This window comes from Castanea sativa, chromosome 11 (genome assembly GCF_040712315.1).
Source record: "Castanea sativa cultivar Marrone di Chiusa Pesio chromosome 11, ASM4071231v1".
NCBI lineage: Eukaryota > Viridiplantae > Streptophyta > Magnoliopsida > Fagales > Fagaceae > Castanea > Castanea sativa.
In genome coordinates this window covers 13,161,486-13,181,010 of record NC_134023.1, presented here as the reverse complement: position 1 = coordinate 13,181,010, position 19,525 = coordinate 13,161,486, and the positions used below count along the sequence as shown (strand labels likewise).

The 19,525-nt window shown below is 36.8% G+C and overlaps 1 protein-coding gene across 3 annotated transcripts in view; it reads right to left on the bottom strand.

Moving 5' to 3' along the window:
• Window positions 1-624: 624 nt before the first annotated feature.
• Window positions 625-19,525, bottom strand: part of LOC142615804 (molybdenum cofactor sulfurase) — a 38,994-nt gene continuing 20,093 nt past the window's right edge. Inside the window, exons 15-22 of one of the 3 annotated variants that reach the window (XM_075788640.1) lie at window positions 19,290-19,389; window positions 9,369-9,476; window positions 7,648-7,712; window positions 6,553-6,704; window positions 2,831-3,063; window positions 2,153-2,292; window positions 1,248-1,358; window positions 625-1,158 (exon numbers count right to left, since the gene is read on the bottom strand). In XM_075788640.1, coding sequence (XP_075644755.1) covers window positions 1,045-1,158; window positions 1,248-1,358; window positions 2,153-2,292; window positions 2,831-3,063; window positions 6,553-6,704; window positions 7,648-7,712; window positions 9,369-9,476; window positions 19,290-19,389 — 1,023 coding nt within the window. In that variant the 3' untranslated portion in view covers window positions 625-1,044. The remainder of the gene's footprint in view (window positions 1,159-1,247; window positions 1,359-2,152; window positions 2,293-2,830; window positions 3,064-6,552; window positions 6,705-7,647; window positions 7,713-9,368; window positions 9,477-19,289; window positions 19,390-19,525) is intronic. The other 2 variants (XM_075788641.1, XM_075788642.1) reach the window with 2 other exon arrangements.

The following is a 19,525-nucleotide window of genomic DNA, read 5'->3' as shown; positions in this document are numbered from 1 at the left end:
AGGAAAGGAAAACCAACACAACGGGAAATATGATACTACACTGCAGTAGGAAACATCATGAAACAGAAAAAATAACAGAGGCATAAAGATCTAATTAGCACTGGGAAATTGAATTGTAGTGAGAGTTGTTTGCAGGAAGCATCAGTTAACATTAACATTTTAAACTCTTAATTTGTTGTCGTTATTGTTTTTTTTTTTTTTAATTCTACAATTAAATAGGGATAGATTTAATAAATAGAAAGATGACACCAATTTACTATCCAGATTTTCAATTTATTCTAAAACTTAAAAAAAATTAAATCTCAAAGTTTTCACCTTTTCACTGAGTTATTGCAAGAGTTGCCATTTAGAAGGCCAAACTGATAAAACACAATCAGTAATAATATATCTGTCCGATAGTTCAAAATGTCTCAAGAAATGGATGAAAGGAAGCTCTAGGTTGTCAGTTACATCAATACAGCAAGCTTTTGCAGTCAGATGAAAAGTATTGAATTCCCTCTAATGAGACCAGAAATTACAGAAAATAATTAATTTTATTTTATCAATAATAATTATAACTGTTGTCATCATTTTTCAGTACAAGGAAGCCTGCCAAAAAGATTTGGCTGTAATGGTTCAAATCATACTATAAAGAGGGCTGAGGGATCCTTCCACATATAAAAGCTCAATGAAAATTGGAGCATTCATGAAGTAACTTACAAACTTATTTTATTTGATCATACAGGATCAATCAAAAAAAAAGAAGAATTATTGTACAAACATTTATGAAACTATAGCCGCTCTTGAACTGTGGAATTTCACAGAATTATTTTTTATCCCATTCTTCTGGGAGGCTGCAACTTGCTTAAGAAAGAATTGAGTATTATCTGAAAGAATTCTGTAGAGGTCCAATAAGTTGTAATTGCCTTTTTCTGGGTATCTTGATTTTGGGACATTTGTTAGTAGAAATAAAAGATATTTGTGAATGCTTTATAAAGTGCCAAACAATCTTTAATTCCATTGTCCTGATGTAAAGATAACACTTCTCATGCTTATTCCTCAAAGCTAAAAGAAATTTGGATGTATTTCTTGTCCTGCTTGAAGCCAAGAATCAGTTTCCTGCTCTACTTCATCGTTGGTCTCATGTAATCTCAGAAGTATCCCAAATAAAATCTTCCCCTGATTCCATGTAAGTTCAATGTTACATACACTAAGAACAGAATCAATCAACAAAGTATCAAATTTCATATAAGTATACTTTGGCTGACCTTCGATCTTCTATATGATGCTAAAGTAGCCAAAGGTTCATTTGACTTCTGCACTCTTCCAGCTGTGTGAACAATATTGATCATCTGGCAACGGTTGCATCCACCCAATGACTGAACAAGAAAGTAGAGATGACCATGTAAGGTTGATCTATCTAAAAAAGTGCACACAAGGTCCGCATGCAGATATTTTTTTGGCCACTAAGGTATACACAATTTTAAATGCAATTATTTTGGCTGTATAAAGTTTCAACATTCATTTAAGAAATAATGATATATAATCAGCATTAAATTTATTTATTTTTCCCTTATGAGGCATTAAATGGTTTTTTTCATTTTTATGATGTGTAACCTCAGCAAGGTGAGGCCTTCTGGACCCACCCCTAGAGAGTAAATGGTTTTATAGTAACAAAAACTTGATTTTATACAGTCAATGCATTAAGTGTTCAAAAAATCAACACCAAAAGGACTATCTTCGCTTCCTCGATCATTGCCTGTATTCCTGCTAGAAGAATGAGAAATTCAGGAGAAAATATAATCTACAAATAACATTTGAAAGGCTTTGCATAAATTTGTAATGATGAGAGCATCAACCAATAGGAGTGGATTGTATCATCTTGTGCAGTGATGTGTGCAACAAATATTATGAAGTCAAAAGGTTATGGTAGAATTCTAGCAAATCTACAATAACAGTCGAAAGAGATGTAAACATTTTGTGATGATGTCAGCAGTAAGCATTACAAAAGTTATAAGTGAATAAGTTTTGGAAGATCCCACCACAGCTCTAGAGATGTACATCATCATGAGGTTACAGTCTCGTAATGTCAAAAATAATCTATTCATGTTCTTCTCTGTCTGATACAGTATAAAAGCCACTACTATTCCTATTCAAAGTTAGGAGAGCTTACCGTAAAATACTTATTTCCAATTTTAAGATTACTCCATTCATCTTCCACATATGGTTCACCACCAGATATGACAAGGTTAGGTCGAAATCTCATTGGATTGATTTGAACTGGCATTTTGAAAGCACCCGTCTGTACATCTGCTACGATAAATTAATAGTTTACATACAATTCAAAAAGATTCCCAACCATGGACCACCATAAGTACAAAACTTGGAATGATAGCCAAAGGGGAAAACGGTCCAGCTATGAAAAAATTTTCTATGGCTCAATTATTTATATTTATCTTATTTTATTTACTTTAAAGGAATGATTTGAAATTGGCTAATATAAAACTTGTTTCACTGCATCAAAATATGTTTTCTGGTAAGCCAACTTTTGACTAAAACAAGCCCTCAATAACTGACCTCTTGGCTGGGTCCTAACCAACAATTAAGGTATTGGTATACCTTTTAATTATATTAAGAGGTTTGATGCTCTATAAAGGTCAAGGTGCAGTGTTTTTTAATTAAACGACTAACATAATATTGCTAAGGGAAGGTCCAAGTATTATTACACATCTTCAAATATATTTTCAGTATCAAATGTGTAGCCTAAAAAGAAAGCAGCACTTTCAAACAGAACTGGAAATTAACTAATTTCAGTAACTTATTCATAAGTGAACACAGTACAAGGACATACTTGAGCTTATTCTTTTATTGAGGTCAGATACGCTCTCCTCAGATATTAATAAGAACTGAGCTTCATTGGCAAAGGTCACTCTGCTCTGCATATCTCTACGCATTCCCCCATTTTTACACTTATTCAAGAGCAAGTAATCATTGGACATTGAATACCGTAGCAAACAGCAAGTTCGACCAATGGCAAGGCTAAACCAATTGTTGACTTCATTGGAATAACCCTGGGCTTCATATCTAACCAACAAATAACAATTAGTCATAACCTTGGAAGCTAAACATGATGAAGAGGATGTGTAAAGACTAAAAGAAATTTTCAATCCAAGTTTCAGAAATATATGTGATATTTTCTAGTATATTTTAAAATTTAAGTAGTAAAGAACAAATGTACAATCATACCTTCCTACTTATTTCCCCTTTTTTGGTTTTAAACTTAGGTAGCGTTTGGATTGTGCAGGTGCGTTTTACGTTTTGCGTTTCAGCTGTTTTTTTTTTTTTTTTTTTTTAACCAGTGCCTATTGCACTTTTCATGGGACATGAACAGTGCAAATAGGCAAATGAACAGTATCCCGCGCATGAACAATAACTTTTTTATTGTTTTCAGTTTTCAGCAAAATAAGCGGTATCCAAACACACCCTTAGATGGGAAAATCTGAAGTTTCAACATGTTAAACCCTAATACTGTGGTGAAAGTAAACAGAAAAATTTTAGTTAGTTTTGGGAAAGGTTATGAATTCAAAATCTAGAATTTTGTAAAGTGGACCTAATCTCTATGTAGCCGCCAATACTGCACATCAAATCAATGTCGTACAATTGCAGTCTCTTTGCTATTTCAAAATTTTTCCTTCTCCATCTCATCTTTCCTATAAATTATTTTTTGATAAGTGCAAATAAGGATCAATGTACTTAGTTGGGTGTTTGTAATATTATTCTAGGGCTGTCCATTGGAACCTGTAACTAACCAACCCAACACAACCGTCCGATCCATACCCAAAAACTAACCGACCCGACACCGGTAATAGTCGTCAGTGGGTCTCAGCCTTAGCAACCAAGACTGGCGGGTCAATTGACGAGTCTACTCTTCAAAATCCGATTCCAACCGATCTGACCGACCTATATATCAAAAACACGTTGATTTTCGAAAGTATGAGGAATTTTTTATCATTTGTTGCTAGATATGTCGAGATCTGGCAAGATCTCGTCAAGATCTCGACAAATCCATTAAGATCCGGCCAGATCTCGTTGAGATCTCTTTGAGATCCGGAAAGTTCTTTTAGAAATCTCACTAGATCCAGCCATGTGTCAGCCAGATCTGGCAGATTTCAGCCAGTTCCGACCGGATTTCAGCTATTTCCAACACATTTCGGCTATTTTCTTCTTCCTCGAGTCTGACTAAGCACTGACCAACACCAACTGATATCCAACACGCTTGAACTCAACCAACTCATCTTACGGGTCAGTGGTGAGTCTAGATTTTGGAGACCCGAAGTGGTCGTGTCGGTTCTAGGTTGGGCACAAACCCAACCCGGACCAACCCGTGGATAGGCCTATATTATACTACCCATTGTATTTCTATTAAATAAATGTCTATTTATTTATGTACATCAGATAGATGTTTAATTATTGCAGCATCAATAAGTTGTTTAACATTTACATTTTCTTGCTTGTTTACAGTGTTAGTCATATGTAAAATAATTTGGTAAACAAATTAGAACTTAGAAGTGTATCTTCTATCCAGTTCAAAACTAGTGTTTTCCACTGTCTCTGAGGTATAAGCACACACCCATGCATAACTGAAAATTATTATTTTTATTTAGTATCCTTCCAAAGTTTACATTTCTGACCCTTATCACGACAGTGAAGCAAAATTTATCACCAAGGTTCCTATAAGCTGATCCAAAGGCTGTTGTAAGTATGCTTCATAGCAATCATAAAATATTCGATAAGAATTTCAAATGTTTGTAATATCCAAGTTGTATGCCATGTAGAGTGCCACCTTGCTACTGAGGCAATTCAAGGTTTTTGATAGTCAATCACATGTATAAAGAAACATTCTCACTATAATAGTACTAGGCACTAGGCAACAAAATATCGTTTGCTTATTCCTCAGCCAAATCTTTTGGCCTCAGCAAGAGAGAGCAAAATCAAACTCAGATTGCAAGCTTTTTTTTCTAAAGATAGACAACAGATATGATGAGCTATGAAATTTCACTATAAAACACCACACAATGATAATTTTACATTGAAAGTTTGAACATCTGGGAACATCACTTCTCCAATTTCAACCTCTCCTTGGATTGCACATTAATTAGTTCCAATCCAACTTTCAGAAAGCCAACTAGTAGATCATTTTTTCAAAATGGTTTTTTTCAGAAAGGGGGGAGGGGTAGATATTGTAATAAAAGTTAAAGAAAAAGTAACAAAAACTAAAAAGAAAATAGAAGAGAAAAACTAGGATTAGCTTTGGACTTTGTTAATTTTAATGTGGTGGACATTTTCAAATTGGCTCAAATACAGAACTCAAACCAGCTCACTCAAGAAGCCTTTCTCTTGACTAGGATTATCAGGAAATCATCACTGTCCTTTAAAAGACCTAGTCAGGTCAGGTACAACTGGCAATATAAGCCATTAAAAATCATTTCTTAAATAATGTTGTCAAATGTGTATAAATTGGTAACAAAGCACATCCTGGTAAAGTAGCTTAAATCTAGATATCTCTCAGTTACTTATATGTGTGTGTGTGTGTGTGTGTGTAAAACTAAATATCTCTCACAATAGTAAAACTTACTAATATCTAGATGCGCAATATTTAAGGTTACAGCAGACAGGATCAAAAAAGTGACCAAGCTTTTCATGTTTATTCCAATTTGCCTAACATATCATTAAATCCTATGCTAGGTATTGTTGCCAACTTATTTTTCAGCAATGGTTCCATAGACATATTGTTCATAGTTGTCATCGTCCTCATCAACATTATTGTTGCTTGAGTTATGACCCTTTTTTTGATAAGTAATAAGGTTTATTAATATCAAAAAAGAACACCCTAGTACACAGGGAGTGTACAAGGGGTCAAGAAATCAAATACAAAAATTGCAAGAGTCTAGGAAATCAATAAAAGAAGGGAATGATTGTTTTTGCAAAGCAAACAACCAATCCACTAAAGTTCTAAAAAAGCATAGCTTAAGGTCCGGAATAGATCGCTCAATATCTTCAAAACATCTACTATTTCTCTCCCTCAAAGACACCACATTAAGCAATGAGAAACGATGGACCAAATATAACCATTTCGATGACGACCAAAACTGCCTTGCCAACACCCTAACAACCCCAAAACAGTATGCGGCATAACCCAAGTTACTCCAAATAAACCCAAAACCATAGACCATAGATCCATAGCAATAGGACAATGAAGGAAGAGATGGTCAACCGATTCACTATTTCTCTTGCACATGTAGCACCAGTCCAAAATCTACACCTTCCTTTTTCGTAAATTATTAATCGTCAAGCATTTCCCTAAGGCAGCAGTCCAAACAAAGAAAGCTTCACTAGAAGGAATCTTCTGCTTCCAAATACTTATCTTATGACCCTTATCTTATGCTAACTGGTATAGGCAGCAATGATAGTCCAACCAAGTTAAATCAGTTTTATTTCTGAGCAACCCAAGGAAAGATTTTATTTTTCTTTGATAGCTGAATGAAGATAATTAGCATGGATATCTTATCTCACCTCTGGCCATATAAATCAACTTCTTCTCTACCACCACTTTGTAAGTCTGATTTAAGGTTGATCTGCAGTCCCTCTTTGCAACGTGGTGACTCAACAAACATTATTCCCCGATGGAGGTCAATGGAAGTACTGATAAGGCACATTTCAGGCAGCTACAAAATCAAGTCATTCCAATTAAAAATTAAAATATTAAACAATGAAGAATGAAGATATGTTTATCTAACAAATCATTATCTGTTTATTTTTAAGTAATTGACACATGTCAAACAACAGTTACTCCCAAATAACACTTACATACATAATAGCATAATTTATGTTACCTAGACCTTTAACTTTACCCTCGCATACCCATGTTGACATGACAAGAAATGAGTAAGAGTATGGCTACTAAACACTCCAAAAATGGAAAGAATATGTAGAAACAAACTCAACCCAGATACAATATCAAACAAAAATAAAATCTTTCATCTAAAACTAGGTCAATAATTTTAGCAGATAAGTGGAATAAGCATAAAGATGAAAGACAGCCTCTCCATGAACTTAAGTGTAATAGCTATGGCATAATAATCTTGGGAAACAAAAGACAAACCTATTGATGGAACAGGTAGACCTAACAACAAATTCAGTACATAGATCATAAAGACCCAAGAATGAGGTGGGGGGCATGTCATTTCTCTGACTCAGATTTTTTCTAAGTTTACCCCCCAAAACGTAGAAATAAATTTTAGGTGATCTCTTTTTTGTCAATTTGCTAGCTTTCCATAACAAAATAGTGAAAGAACCTCCCTAAGACACTCTTAGCAAATACATAAAAAAATTAACAACTATTACAGCATAAATATAATTGTTGCCAACAATTATGGTTCTTAAGATACATTAAAGGAGGTTTAAGGCAGTTCAGAATTAAGAGAACATTGGCTTGTCAGAAGATTTGGACTTTAAAATTTTCCTCGAAAACAAGACATAATTCCTGTTGTCTTTAGTCACTAATGCATATCCCACTAGTGAAACATCATAGAAATTTAACACAAAGCCTGCCATAAACAAACAAACAAACAAAAACAAAAAGTGTACTTATTTAAAGAAAAATTTCACCTTCTTCTGGGTAAGAATTTCGCCAGTTAGGCTTTTAAGAAGCCACTCATGATCGTATCTCAGACCTGTTCAAAATTCACAGATATATAATTAGTATTTTGAAATATCTGATACAAGACAACTATCAAATATTATCAAAGAGTATCAGAGAACACATGCCACTTAGATTTCAGATGACTAAAAAAAAAAAACTTAATTTCCTGCATCTCAAACAGAGTAATTATACACACACACACACACAGTGATGCAGGAAGAGAAATAAATTTTTTATTTGAATTTAGTTCTATTTTATTTTGCCAGTCAATTGTATTTTTATTGGCCATGTATAATTTTATTTTTGTACCTAGTAGTTTTTTTTTTTTAAGTAAATGGTCCTAGTAGTTTATTAGATTATTAGTATTTTAATTTTCAGAAGCAAGGTTATTTTTGCAATTAGCAAATTAGAGTTTCCGACGTCAATTAGAATTATGTTTTAGTATGCTACGTTAGAATTAGTTTTTTCCTCGCTTGATGCATACTCCAAACAAGTTTAGGTGCTAACTCCTAGGTTCTATCCTTATTTTTCCTATTGTTTAATTTTATTGTTACAAAGTTTGGTTTGTCCAACATCACAGAGACATTGCACCTATAAAAGAATGGGAAGAAGTCGCTGAAATTGTATTTAAATAATCGTTTGGTTTTAAAATAAAATAAGATTCTGACTGAATAAATCTGCCGAACTATATTATTCTATTTATTGTATTAGGTCAAATCCTAGGCCGCTTGCAACTTCAAATCATGAAGGATTTTGAGGGCTATTCTGAAGACAAGTATTTAATACTCTTCAGAGTTCTGGAATGAGGTCAAATAGACACTAGTCAGTAAAGATAGCAAACAACCTTTTGACTTTTCCCTTTTCCACTATTACCTTGTGGACAAATATAAAATTTGGATCGCATTCTATCTCATCGAGTTATAGCCTTACCAAAAATGTTGGCAAAACCACCTATTCATGTGCCTCTAGAATGGAATGGAAGCAACAAATTGAGGAAAGCGGAATTACACATAAAGAGAAAGAAAATACATAAAGAGCTTTCCTGGAAACTTCCTTAAAAGTTTACATTTCACATGGAAATCCATGCTAGAGAAGTCATTCACAATTACCAGTTGACTTAGGAAATTATTTATGAACTAGCCTACTCTATTCCAACTGCAATTGCTTCTAGACTACCTATTACTTATGTTTGCTTTAGATCACTCCTTGTAAGTCTTTAAACATGAGCTTAGGCTTCTATTTTCCTTTCCAATGAAATTATTTATTTATCCAGGGGGAAAAAGTACAAAACAACGGAAGTAAAAATCATTTTCTATGGCATGTTCTGTTGTTGCTAATCTGAACAGAAGTTCCAAACTGCATGATTCCTAGTAGGCCCTAAATAACCTTTTAATATAATTGACATACAACTGGAAATAAAATCATATTATCGCTGATATGTTATTTGGCATTTGACCTTTGATGTATACAATGCTCCATTATATCCCAAATAAATTAATGATGTGTTACATATTCATCCAAGCACAAGAACATGAAATGTGTAAACCACAAATGGCTACCATACTACAACAAAACTAATAAAATCACAGCCCCGTCAGTCGAACCTATTATTAAGATGAAGAAATTAATGATGTATCACACATACTTCATCAAAAAAATAATACTTATAATGTCCAAAATGCAATACCAGATATGCTCAGAGGCCACCTTTCTGTACTGAATCCTGCACATGATTTTATTGGGTAGATGGTAATGGACTTTAGAAAGAAACTAGAAGTGAAGCTGCTTTCAAGACCTGCAATTTATTAACAGGCAAGATGCTCGATAAAATAGATAATGCATTAAGTAATTTAATGATTGTGTCTACTAAAAGCACAATTGAGAGTGAAAAATAATGCTGTATGGTTATTAATAGTTTTACCAGGGAAAGTATGCAGCAGTTTTAATAAATACCAGTGGCATAATTGAAAAGCAAAATTAATGATAATGAATCTATGGTGTAAATAAGATAATGGCACTAAGAAGTGACATCAAAGAACGTTTTCAGTGTTTTAACATTTAAAAATTAAAATAAGTATAAATCAAGACTACTAAATACATATCCCATGTTCGACAATATTAATCCCTTTTTCAAGTGGCAGATGTGTCCCTTTCAAGCAATATCTCAATCACGCTGGAATCTCATGTGAGCTTCACTGGAACTTAACACCATTTCATCAAGCCTTATCAATTTGCCAAATATTGCAAAGAACCCATTTACTAAGTCGACTTTTTGAGAAAAGGGGAGGGAGAGAGCAACATTAATGACTGATGGCTTGATTGTGCTCATGGAAATTCTAAACATCTCAAAGCATACACAAGCATAAAAATTTATTTGTTAGGTCCTCTGATCCAATCTACTCGCTCAGAAATTTAAACTTCAGGGTTCAATGGTTTAAAAATTCACAAAAGATGTGAGCTGCCTAATCTCTCTTGCATTGAATGTGTCATAAGAAACTTCTTTATCTGCTTTTTTTTATAGGAAAGTTTTGGCACCTAGGGGAGGGGAAGGGGAGATTCAAAATTTCATTATGGTTATAATCATTGATATCAATGTACTTGTTTTCCTGTCAGCTTCCCTTTTATACATTTTCAAGAACTTCATTGATTAGAAAAGGTTTTGGGCGTTTCCAAGGGCATTGCAACTGTTCAAGGGAAAAATACGGGTGCTTCTTTGCTTTATAACCTTTACTAATTCTAGATATAAATTTTTTTGTGATATGCAAAATGAGTTTTTCCTCTAGAAACACATTCTCTTGTAATATGGCAATATACATTTTATCCACCATGAGTACTAGTGTTGAGTGATTGGAAAAAATGTTAGGCCAATTTCGTAACGATGCATTGTGGTGCCAAAAGATGTATGGCCAAATTTAGGGAACTAACTGAAGTTATTTTTTTTTTTTTATATATATATAGGTAACGTAAAATTTTATTAAATAAAAGAAAACAACCAACCCGAGTACATTGGGAATGTACTATAGGAGCACAAATTAAGAACCAAAATTACAACAATCAAGTAAAACAATAAGGGAAGAACAAGAAAGATGACAAAAATCCACACTCCAATCAAGGAGAGTGTGCAAAAAAAAAAAATTAATCTATAGCACAAAACGTTCACATCCCTCAAACCTTCTAGCATTCCTTTCACGCCAAATACACCATATCAAGAAATGAGGCACAAGTCTCCAAAAATCTATGTTGCAATGTCGTCCAAACTTACCCAGCCAAGATTCAAACAACTCAATAACCTTGTGAGGCATAACCCAGTGGATTCAAAACAAACAGAGCACTAACGACCACAACTCACAAGCTATGGGGCAATAAAGCAAAAGATGATCCACTGACTCCCCACAACTTTTACACATATAGCACCAATCAAGAATTAGCACATGTCTATTGCAAAGGTTATCTATTGTTAAAATCTTACATAGGGAAGCAATCCATGAAAAGAAAGTTACCCTTGGAGGATCCTTCAACTGCCATGTCATTCTCCAAGGGAAGGATAAGAGAGTAGGAGGGTAGAAAGAAAGATGGAATCCTCTAAACTTGAAAACTCTACTCCTTGCTAGCTTCCAACAAACCTTATCAGGACCCAACCCCCATACAGTCGAAGAGTAGACCATATCCATAAACAGATCAAAAGATTCTTGTTCCCAATCTTATGGTGGATGACAATTTAGTATCTCAATGAATCCTTCCACCAAACCAACACATAAACGCCGCTACTAAAGAATCCTTTGTCCTACTAATACAATAAAGTTTCGGAAAAGCCTCTTGGCGAGTACGATCTCCACACCACACATGCTTCCAAAACTTCACTCTAGTACCATCCCCCACATCATACAGAAGGAATTTAGAAAAATTCAGCCAACCACTTCTAATGAATCTTCACAAGCTAACACCATAAGCACTTGTCACCTTTTTTGTGCAGCAACCACCTCAAACATTCTCATATTTTGCCTCTATAATCATCCTCCATAAAGCATCAGTCCCATGCCATACCTCCACAACCATTTTCCTAACAAGGCAGAATTAAAACTCCTCAATCGTCTAATACCTAACCCCCTAACCTGCAACGGCTTACAAACCTTAGCCCAATTAACCAAGTGTAATTTAGATTTGCCACAAAACCCTCATCCTTAAGCCACATATTCTCAAATCTAAATGGCCTACTACCTCTCTGAAAAGAACCACCCTCAAGGACAATCGGGAAGTGATTAGATAACAACCTAGACATCCGTCGTTGAGAAACAACTGGAAAATTATCCTCCCAATCTGCAGAAAACAAAAATCTGTCCAACCTAGCCTTCGAAGCAACTTCACGAGAATCCGACCAAGTGAAAGATCCCCCTTGTAATGGGAGATCAATGAGGCCTTGCTCAGAAATAAAATTAGAGAACTCCTACATAGCAGCAGTAAAAGAAGTAGAACCAAAGCATTCGGAAGGAAACCTTACCACATTAAAGTCACCATCCACACACCATGGAACATTCCACTAGCTGCTCAAACCAAATAATTCCTCCCATAAGAACCTTTTGTCTCTCAATGAATTAGGACCATAAACACCAGTAAACGCCCAAACAAACTGATGTGACACTTGTAAGTTTGCAAGAAACCGAAAATCACCCCACTGCATCCTCCACTTTATTCACAACCAGTGTCCCACATCATTAACACCCCTTCAAAAGCTCCATAAGAGCCTAAGTAAGACCAATCAACATGTTTACGACCCCACAAAATGTAAATCACAACTCTAGTTATCAACTCCATTTTAGTTTCTTGAGGACAAACAACATTTGGCCCCTATTTCCTAACCAGATTTCTAACCCGCAACCTTTTATCCTGCTCATTCAACCCTCTAACATTCCAAGAAATAATTTTCAAATTCATTGATGAACCACAACAGCCCGCTCCTTACTTGCACTCCTTAGTATAGTTGAACCATACTCAACATTCATAAAGACCAATAAATTTTTCAACTCCCGCTGACCTTTCTGCCCCAGTTTGACCTGCTTCATTTTATCACCTACTACATGATGTTGTTTATTCTTTTTCCTGCCCTCTATAGCTAACAACAATCCTGTAATTTGCTCCTCAAAACTTCCACTGAACTTCCCACTGATTTTCTAAAAGCCTTAATCCGATTGATTACCCATTGTGATAATTGATTGCTATCAACTTTCTTCTTACACCCAAACTCCTTCAAAGAACAATACTCCAACTCCAAGGGAACTTCTATGGCCAAAGGTACCACAACTAGAGCCTCGCTACCTCTCTCCCAAGTCATCGACCTCTCATCAAATTCCCAAATCTCATCCTCTAACCCAATAACAACAGACAAAGAATATACTAACTCATCACATTCATTTGCCCAGCTAAACATCTGACCTTCATTAACAAGAGAATCATTACCTGTTACAGCTTCTCCCTCTGTGACTGAGCCATCCAACATGCTCTCTAGAGATCAATATAGAGACAGAGGACTATTTGCCGACCATCACGCAATTGTAACTTCCACTCGTTGGAGTTGCCCCATGATTTATCCAAATCTCCAACCAATTCCCTAATAGTGGGACAAGAGTGATGTACTTCCTTAAAATCAAAAGACTCATGTACCGCAACCATTACCTCCGAACCTACAAATTCCTCATCCTCATCCTTTGTCGCCACCGGAGATGATGAACTCACCACCGCTAACTCCATTGGGTCGCTAGGTGACTGCACCATTGCCACTGCCGGCTCGAAAAAAGCCGATATCGACTCTAAGGATGTCAATCTTGGCTCAAAGGATGCCTGGGCCACTTCCGCTGTCAAGATCGGCATGGTGGATGACTGGGTAGGCCAACTCGGACTCAACTGACTGCCATAGCCACTCTCGCCTGGGACTTCCAACACCGATAAGGAAGAATCCGTGACCAAAGAGACCATCAAAACCATCGCCGTCCTCCTTGGTGGCAAAGGCACAAGCACTATGCCCACGAGGTGCACCATAGAGCTCATGTCACTCATCTTTGAGCTCAAGCCAGAGGAACATGAAAACTTAACCCCTGCAGCAACAATTGGGCCCGTAAGAACTGGACTGAGTTTGTTTTGGGTATGCTTGGAACACTCGCTAGCTTCAAAGTTACTTGGGCTTGTCAAAATTGGGCCTAAGTAACTCTTATAATTACCCAATAGAGGTGCATGGGCTTCTGAAGGCCAAGGGCCCATTCCCATAATATCAATCTGAGCGAATTTGGCCCCCGTGCTACCCAATTAACAACTTGCTTATCACACTTATAACGAGCCCAAGATACCTGCCTCTTTCCACAGTCATTCACTTCCACAATCAAACCTTTCCCTAACCAACGTAACCTAATTTGTCGCTCCTTTCCAAAATCAACATCTTTTGAATTCAAATTATTCAAAGGAAATCTGAATTTGTTTTGTTCCAGAATTTTCTCCTTAAACTTGTTCTCCCCATTAATACCACGGTCTCTACTGTCCACACCACCCACAATTGTCAAGATAGCATTTTCAGCCGGAGCTTCAAAAACCACCACTTGTGTGGCGGTTTTTGCCGAGATAAAGAAGCAAGTGTGGTGGAGCTTATGAAGTCCACTAATGGAGTCCTTTTCTGGGATGTAAGTTTCTTTAGGAGTGTTCGTGCTTGGGAATTAGAGGCTGTGTTGAGCTTCATGGATACCATATATGGTGCTACAGTAACGAGGATCAGTGAGAATAAGATGTGTAGGAAACCAAATAGAAATAAGGGTTTCATGGTTAATAATTATTATAGTCTTCTAGTAGGCTCTAATGATTGTTGTTTTCCGTGGAAAAGTATTTGGAAGCAAAAGATTCCTTCTTGAGTAGCGTTCTTTGTTTGGACTGCTACTCTAGAGAAATGCTTAACGATTGACAATTTACATAAAAGAAAGGTTTGGATATTGGATTGGTGTTATATGTGCAAGTGTAACGGTGAATCAGTTGACCATCTATTTATTCACGATTCAGTTGCTATGGATTTGTGGTCTAGGTTGCACCGACACGACATTTTTGGCAAAGTACCGGTGTCCAACATGTGTCGAACACCGATACGGGTAAGACTCACCAGACTCTGATGTCCAAGCGGTGTGTTTTTTTTTTTTCACTTCTCCGACATGGTGCCGACACGGATTTGCAACAAGAAACACCAACTTGAGAACTGAGAAGAACAAATTGAAGGTGATAAAAACTGGTGGGAGTTATGGTGCTGCAGAAAGAAGAAGGAAACAAACAAAAGGAAGAAGTAAAAATAAAGAGTGAATGAATGTGCGGTGGGAGTTTGGAGAGAGAGAGAGAGAGAAGAAAATAAAATAAAGATTGTTTGACTTTGATGAGAAGTTGATGTGACAATTGGCAGGTACAGGGGAGGAAATACAGGATGAAATAAAAAGAGGGAAAAATTTTGTTTTGGATTTGGGCTTAAGCTTAACTTTTAGTTGGGTTTGGGTTTAAGCTTAGCTTTTGGTCTATTTAAATCAACTCAAAATTAAAATATAACCTAACAAAGATAATTATTTTATTATTATAATACAAAATTAATCCGAGATGGCTACAGATAGAGGGGTTGGAGAGGGATTGGCTTGAACGGAGGTTTGAAAAGGAGGAGGTCCTTCGAGTTGTCAAAGAGATGGAAGGAGATAAAGCTCCAGGTCCTGATGGTTTCTCTTCGGCTTTTTATCACCATTGTTGGGGAATTGTGGAAAGAGATGTCTTAGCTGTGTTTGAAGAGTTTTATCAACACAGTAAGTTTGAAAAATCTCTTAATGCAACATTCTTAGCCTTAATCCCTAAGAAGAATGGTGCTTCCAATATTCGAGATTTTAGACCTATTAGTTTGGTGGGGAGTGTCTACAAGATTTTGGCCAAGGTTGGCAAACCGCATGAAAGAGGTTTTGGATCAGTTGATATCTGAGTCTCAGAACAGTTTTGTGGGTGGTAGACAGATTCTTGATTCAGTTCTCATTGCTAATGAGTATGTAGATAGTAGGGTGAAAAGTTAGATTCCATGGGTTATCTGCAAATTAGATATTGAGAAAGCTTATGATCATGTGAACTGGGAGACTCTTCTTGATTTGTTGAAGAGAATGGGATTTGGGGTGAGGTGGTGTAGGTGGATCCGCACATGCATATCTACAGCCCAATTCTCGGTATTGTTTAATGGGTCTCCGGCTGATTTTTTTGGGAGTTCGAGGGGATTAAGACAAGGGGACCCGCTTTCGCCCATGTTGTTTCTGGTTTTGATGGAGGTTCTCAGTAAGATGATGCAAAGAGCTGAAGGGGCTGGTTTAATTCGAGGCTTTAAGGCCCACGGTAGACGGGGGGGAGGGGTTTGTGTATCGCATCTATTGTTTGCGGATGATACGATTCTGTTTTGCGATGCTGATGAAGAGCAGATTCTTTATATTCGGATGCTTCTTCTTTGTTTCTAGGAAGTGACAGGTTTAAAGGTTAATGTGCTGAAAAGTGAGATGGTTCCTATTGGGGAGGTTCCTAATATCCATGTCCTAGCAGAGCTTTTGGGATGTCGGATTGGATCTTTGCCTATGACCTATCTTGGTATGCCTTTGGGGGCGTCCTTCAAGTCCCCTACTGTTTGGAATCCTATCTTGGAGAATTTTGAGCGTAAGTTGGCCGGTTGGAAGAAGATTTATTTGTCAAAAGGTGGAAGACTAACGTTGCTTAAAAGCACTTTATCTAGTCTACCCACTTATTATTTGTCTCTTTTTAACATCCCTACGCATGTAGCCAATAAAATTGAGAGGTTGCAAAGGGATTTCTTGTGGGGGGACTCCAAGTTTCATTTGGTGGGATGGGACAAGGTGTGTGCACCTTTGAAAAATGGTGGGTTAGGGGTAAGGAAATTAACTACTTTTAATAAAGCTTTACTAGGGAAGTGGTTATGGAGGTTTGGGATTGAGGAGACAAGGCTTTGGAGAAGGGTCATAGCCCTCAAGTTTGGGGAAGAATGGGGGGGGATGGAAGTCCAAGCTAGGTAGAGGGGCGCATGGGTGTGGATTGTGGAGAAGTATCCGCATGGGATGGGAGGATTTTAGCAAGAATACTTACTTTGAGGTAGGGGTGGGGGATAGAGTGAAGCTTTGGACTGATCATTGGTGTGGGGAGTCTCCTCTTCAGTTGTCTTTTCCGAGCGTGTATGGGATTGCATCCAATAAAGAGGCATCGATGGCCTCTTCTCTTGAACGGTTGGGGATTGAGGAGCGGAGAAGCTGGAATGTTCATTTTATTCGGAGACCTAATGATTGGGAAATGGGTGGGGTGGATGATTTTCTCCGTACATTGGGTTCTAATCTTCCTCCCACCGAAAATGTAGATCGTATGCGATGGAAGTTGACAAAGAATGGGGACTTTGATATTCGTTCGTTTTACAATAAGTTGAGAAGCCCCGCGCCCATTATCTTCCCTTGGAAAGTGGTTTGGAAGGTTAAGGCTCCTCGGCGTGTTTCCTTCTTTGTGTGGACTGTTGTATGGGATAGGATCCTTACAGGGGATAATTTGAGGGGTAGAGGGTTGGATTTTGTCGATTGGTGTATCATGTGCCGCAGTAATGAGAAGACGGCGGATCATTTGTTACTACACTGTGGAAAGGCTTCTCGACTGTGGAGTTTGGTTTTTAGATCTTTTGGGTTTTCTTGGGTCTTACCTAGATCAGTTGCGAATACTTTATTCAGTTGGTGGAATTGGCTTGGAAAGCATTCGTCTAGCATTTGGAATTTAGCTCCTTTATGCTTGATGTGGTGTCTCTGGAGGGAGCGCAATAGGAGAACGTTCGAGGACATGGAAAGCTCAGATGACCAGCTTTTGGCCTCTCTTAGTGGCACTCTGTTTGATTGGTCTAAGGCTTGGGGACTCACCTCTAGTGATTCTCTCCCTATGTTTCTTAGTTCCCTCCTGTGTACTTAGTTTATTTTCCTTTCCTCTTTTTTCTTTCTTTTCCCTTTGTACTTATCTCTCTGCCTTATGTTTTTTGCATAAGGTAGTGTTCTTAAATGCATATATTTTTACCTATCAAAAAAAAAAAAAATTACAAATAAAGGTAAAATAAACTAAATTGAGAATTTTATTTAAATTCTAGACATAAACGTATCTTATGTCTAAAAATATTTAAAAATATGCCTAAATATAAAATTTAATTAATTATTTAATTTCCGTACCCACGTTGTGTCGTACCCTTATTTTTCAAAAATTGCCGTACCCCCGTATCCGTACCCGTATCTATGCCAGTGCAACTTAGTTTGTGGTCTATGGTTTTGGGTTTATTTGGAGTAAGTTGGGTTATGCTGCAGTCTGTTGTGGTGCTTCTAGCTTGCTAGCAAGGCAGATTTGATCGTCATAAAAATGGTCAAAAATGGTTAATTGTTCCCCATTGCTTATTGTGGTGTCTTTGGAAGGAAAGGAATAGTAGGTGTTTTGAAGATAGTGAGAGATCTATGCCAGACCTCAAGCTTTTTTTTTTAGGACTTTATTAGATTGGTTAGCTACTTTGCGAAACTAATCATTCTCTTCCTTTCTTGATTTTCTTGATTCTTGTAATTTTTGTTGACCCCTTGTACACTTCCTGTGTACTAGGATGTCCCTTTTTTGATATCGTTAAAATTTATTACTTATAAAAAAAATAAAAAATAAAAAGAGATTGGTCTCTCAAAGGCTTCACTTTATTCTCCACTACTCGATTCTTCTCCTTCTCCCTAATAGAGGGCTGCTATGCGTGCTTCCTTGCCTGCACAGGATCTTTTACCGTTTCAACAAAGGACCGAGAAGAATGAATCTCTGAAAACAGCTTAGGCTTGTATGGTAAAAATTTTGGACCACCCAACGCATAATGAGAAGATTCCAACATTCTCCTTACTTCAATCCCAAGGCCCTCCAACCTTGTTGTACCTTGCCTACATAAATAATGATAGATCTCCTCATCCCACCTACTTTGAGCTCTGTCACTGATAATTATTGGCCAAACGAGTTAGAACCCCGTTGCAACGTGTAAGCAGTGTCTCCTTCCTTGAGTGTGAAAAAGTGCTTGGGGTTGACCCCAATCACAATGTGTTCCAAGCTACGCCTTAACCAACGTGCTGCATTCTTTACCCATAAAAACTGATTGCATGAAATACTTTCCCCCTTCAAAAATCTTAAGGGAGAAAAAAATTCCCCCCTTCCTCACCCACCAACTGAAACAGCTTCAATTCAATAAAAAATAAAAAAAATAAAAACTGCGAAATCCACCCATACCGATCCAAGACTAATGTAAAAAATAATCGAAAACAGTATTTCTGACTAATTTGAGGTAGTCGGGCCTCTTAGAGAGCACATTTTTCTCTAACTTCCATCTCCCTAACCAAAGTTAATTACATCTTATAAAATGAAGCATATACAAAACTAGTGCTTGATGTGGCACCCTGTCTACCAACAAAGAACTGATTAAGAGAGAGACACAAAGCAATATTTTTTTCCTGTTAGTGCTATAGCATGTTGAGAAGTTCCAAGACCATCTATAATAATATTGTATTAAGCAGCATAGAGGGGTGACCTTTGTCTGGAAAGGGGATGGACCTTTCTCTCAAGTGATACCCAAGTCCAGTTTGATTTGGCAATGATACAAAGGAACTTTTCACGAAGTCAATAAATTTCTGCATATTATAAAAAGAAAGAAAAATAAGACTGAAAAGAAAGGCACAACAAAATTTTTTAAAAAAAGTTTATTCTCAGTTGCAACCCCTTACATCTATAATAAATAAGCCATCAACTGAAAATTCATTAAAAAAA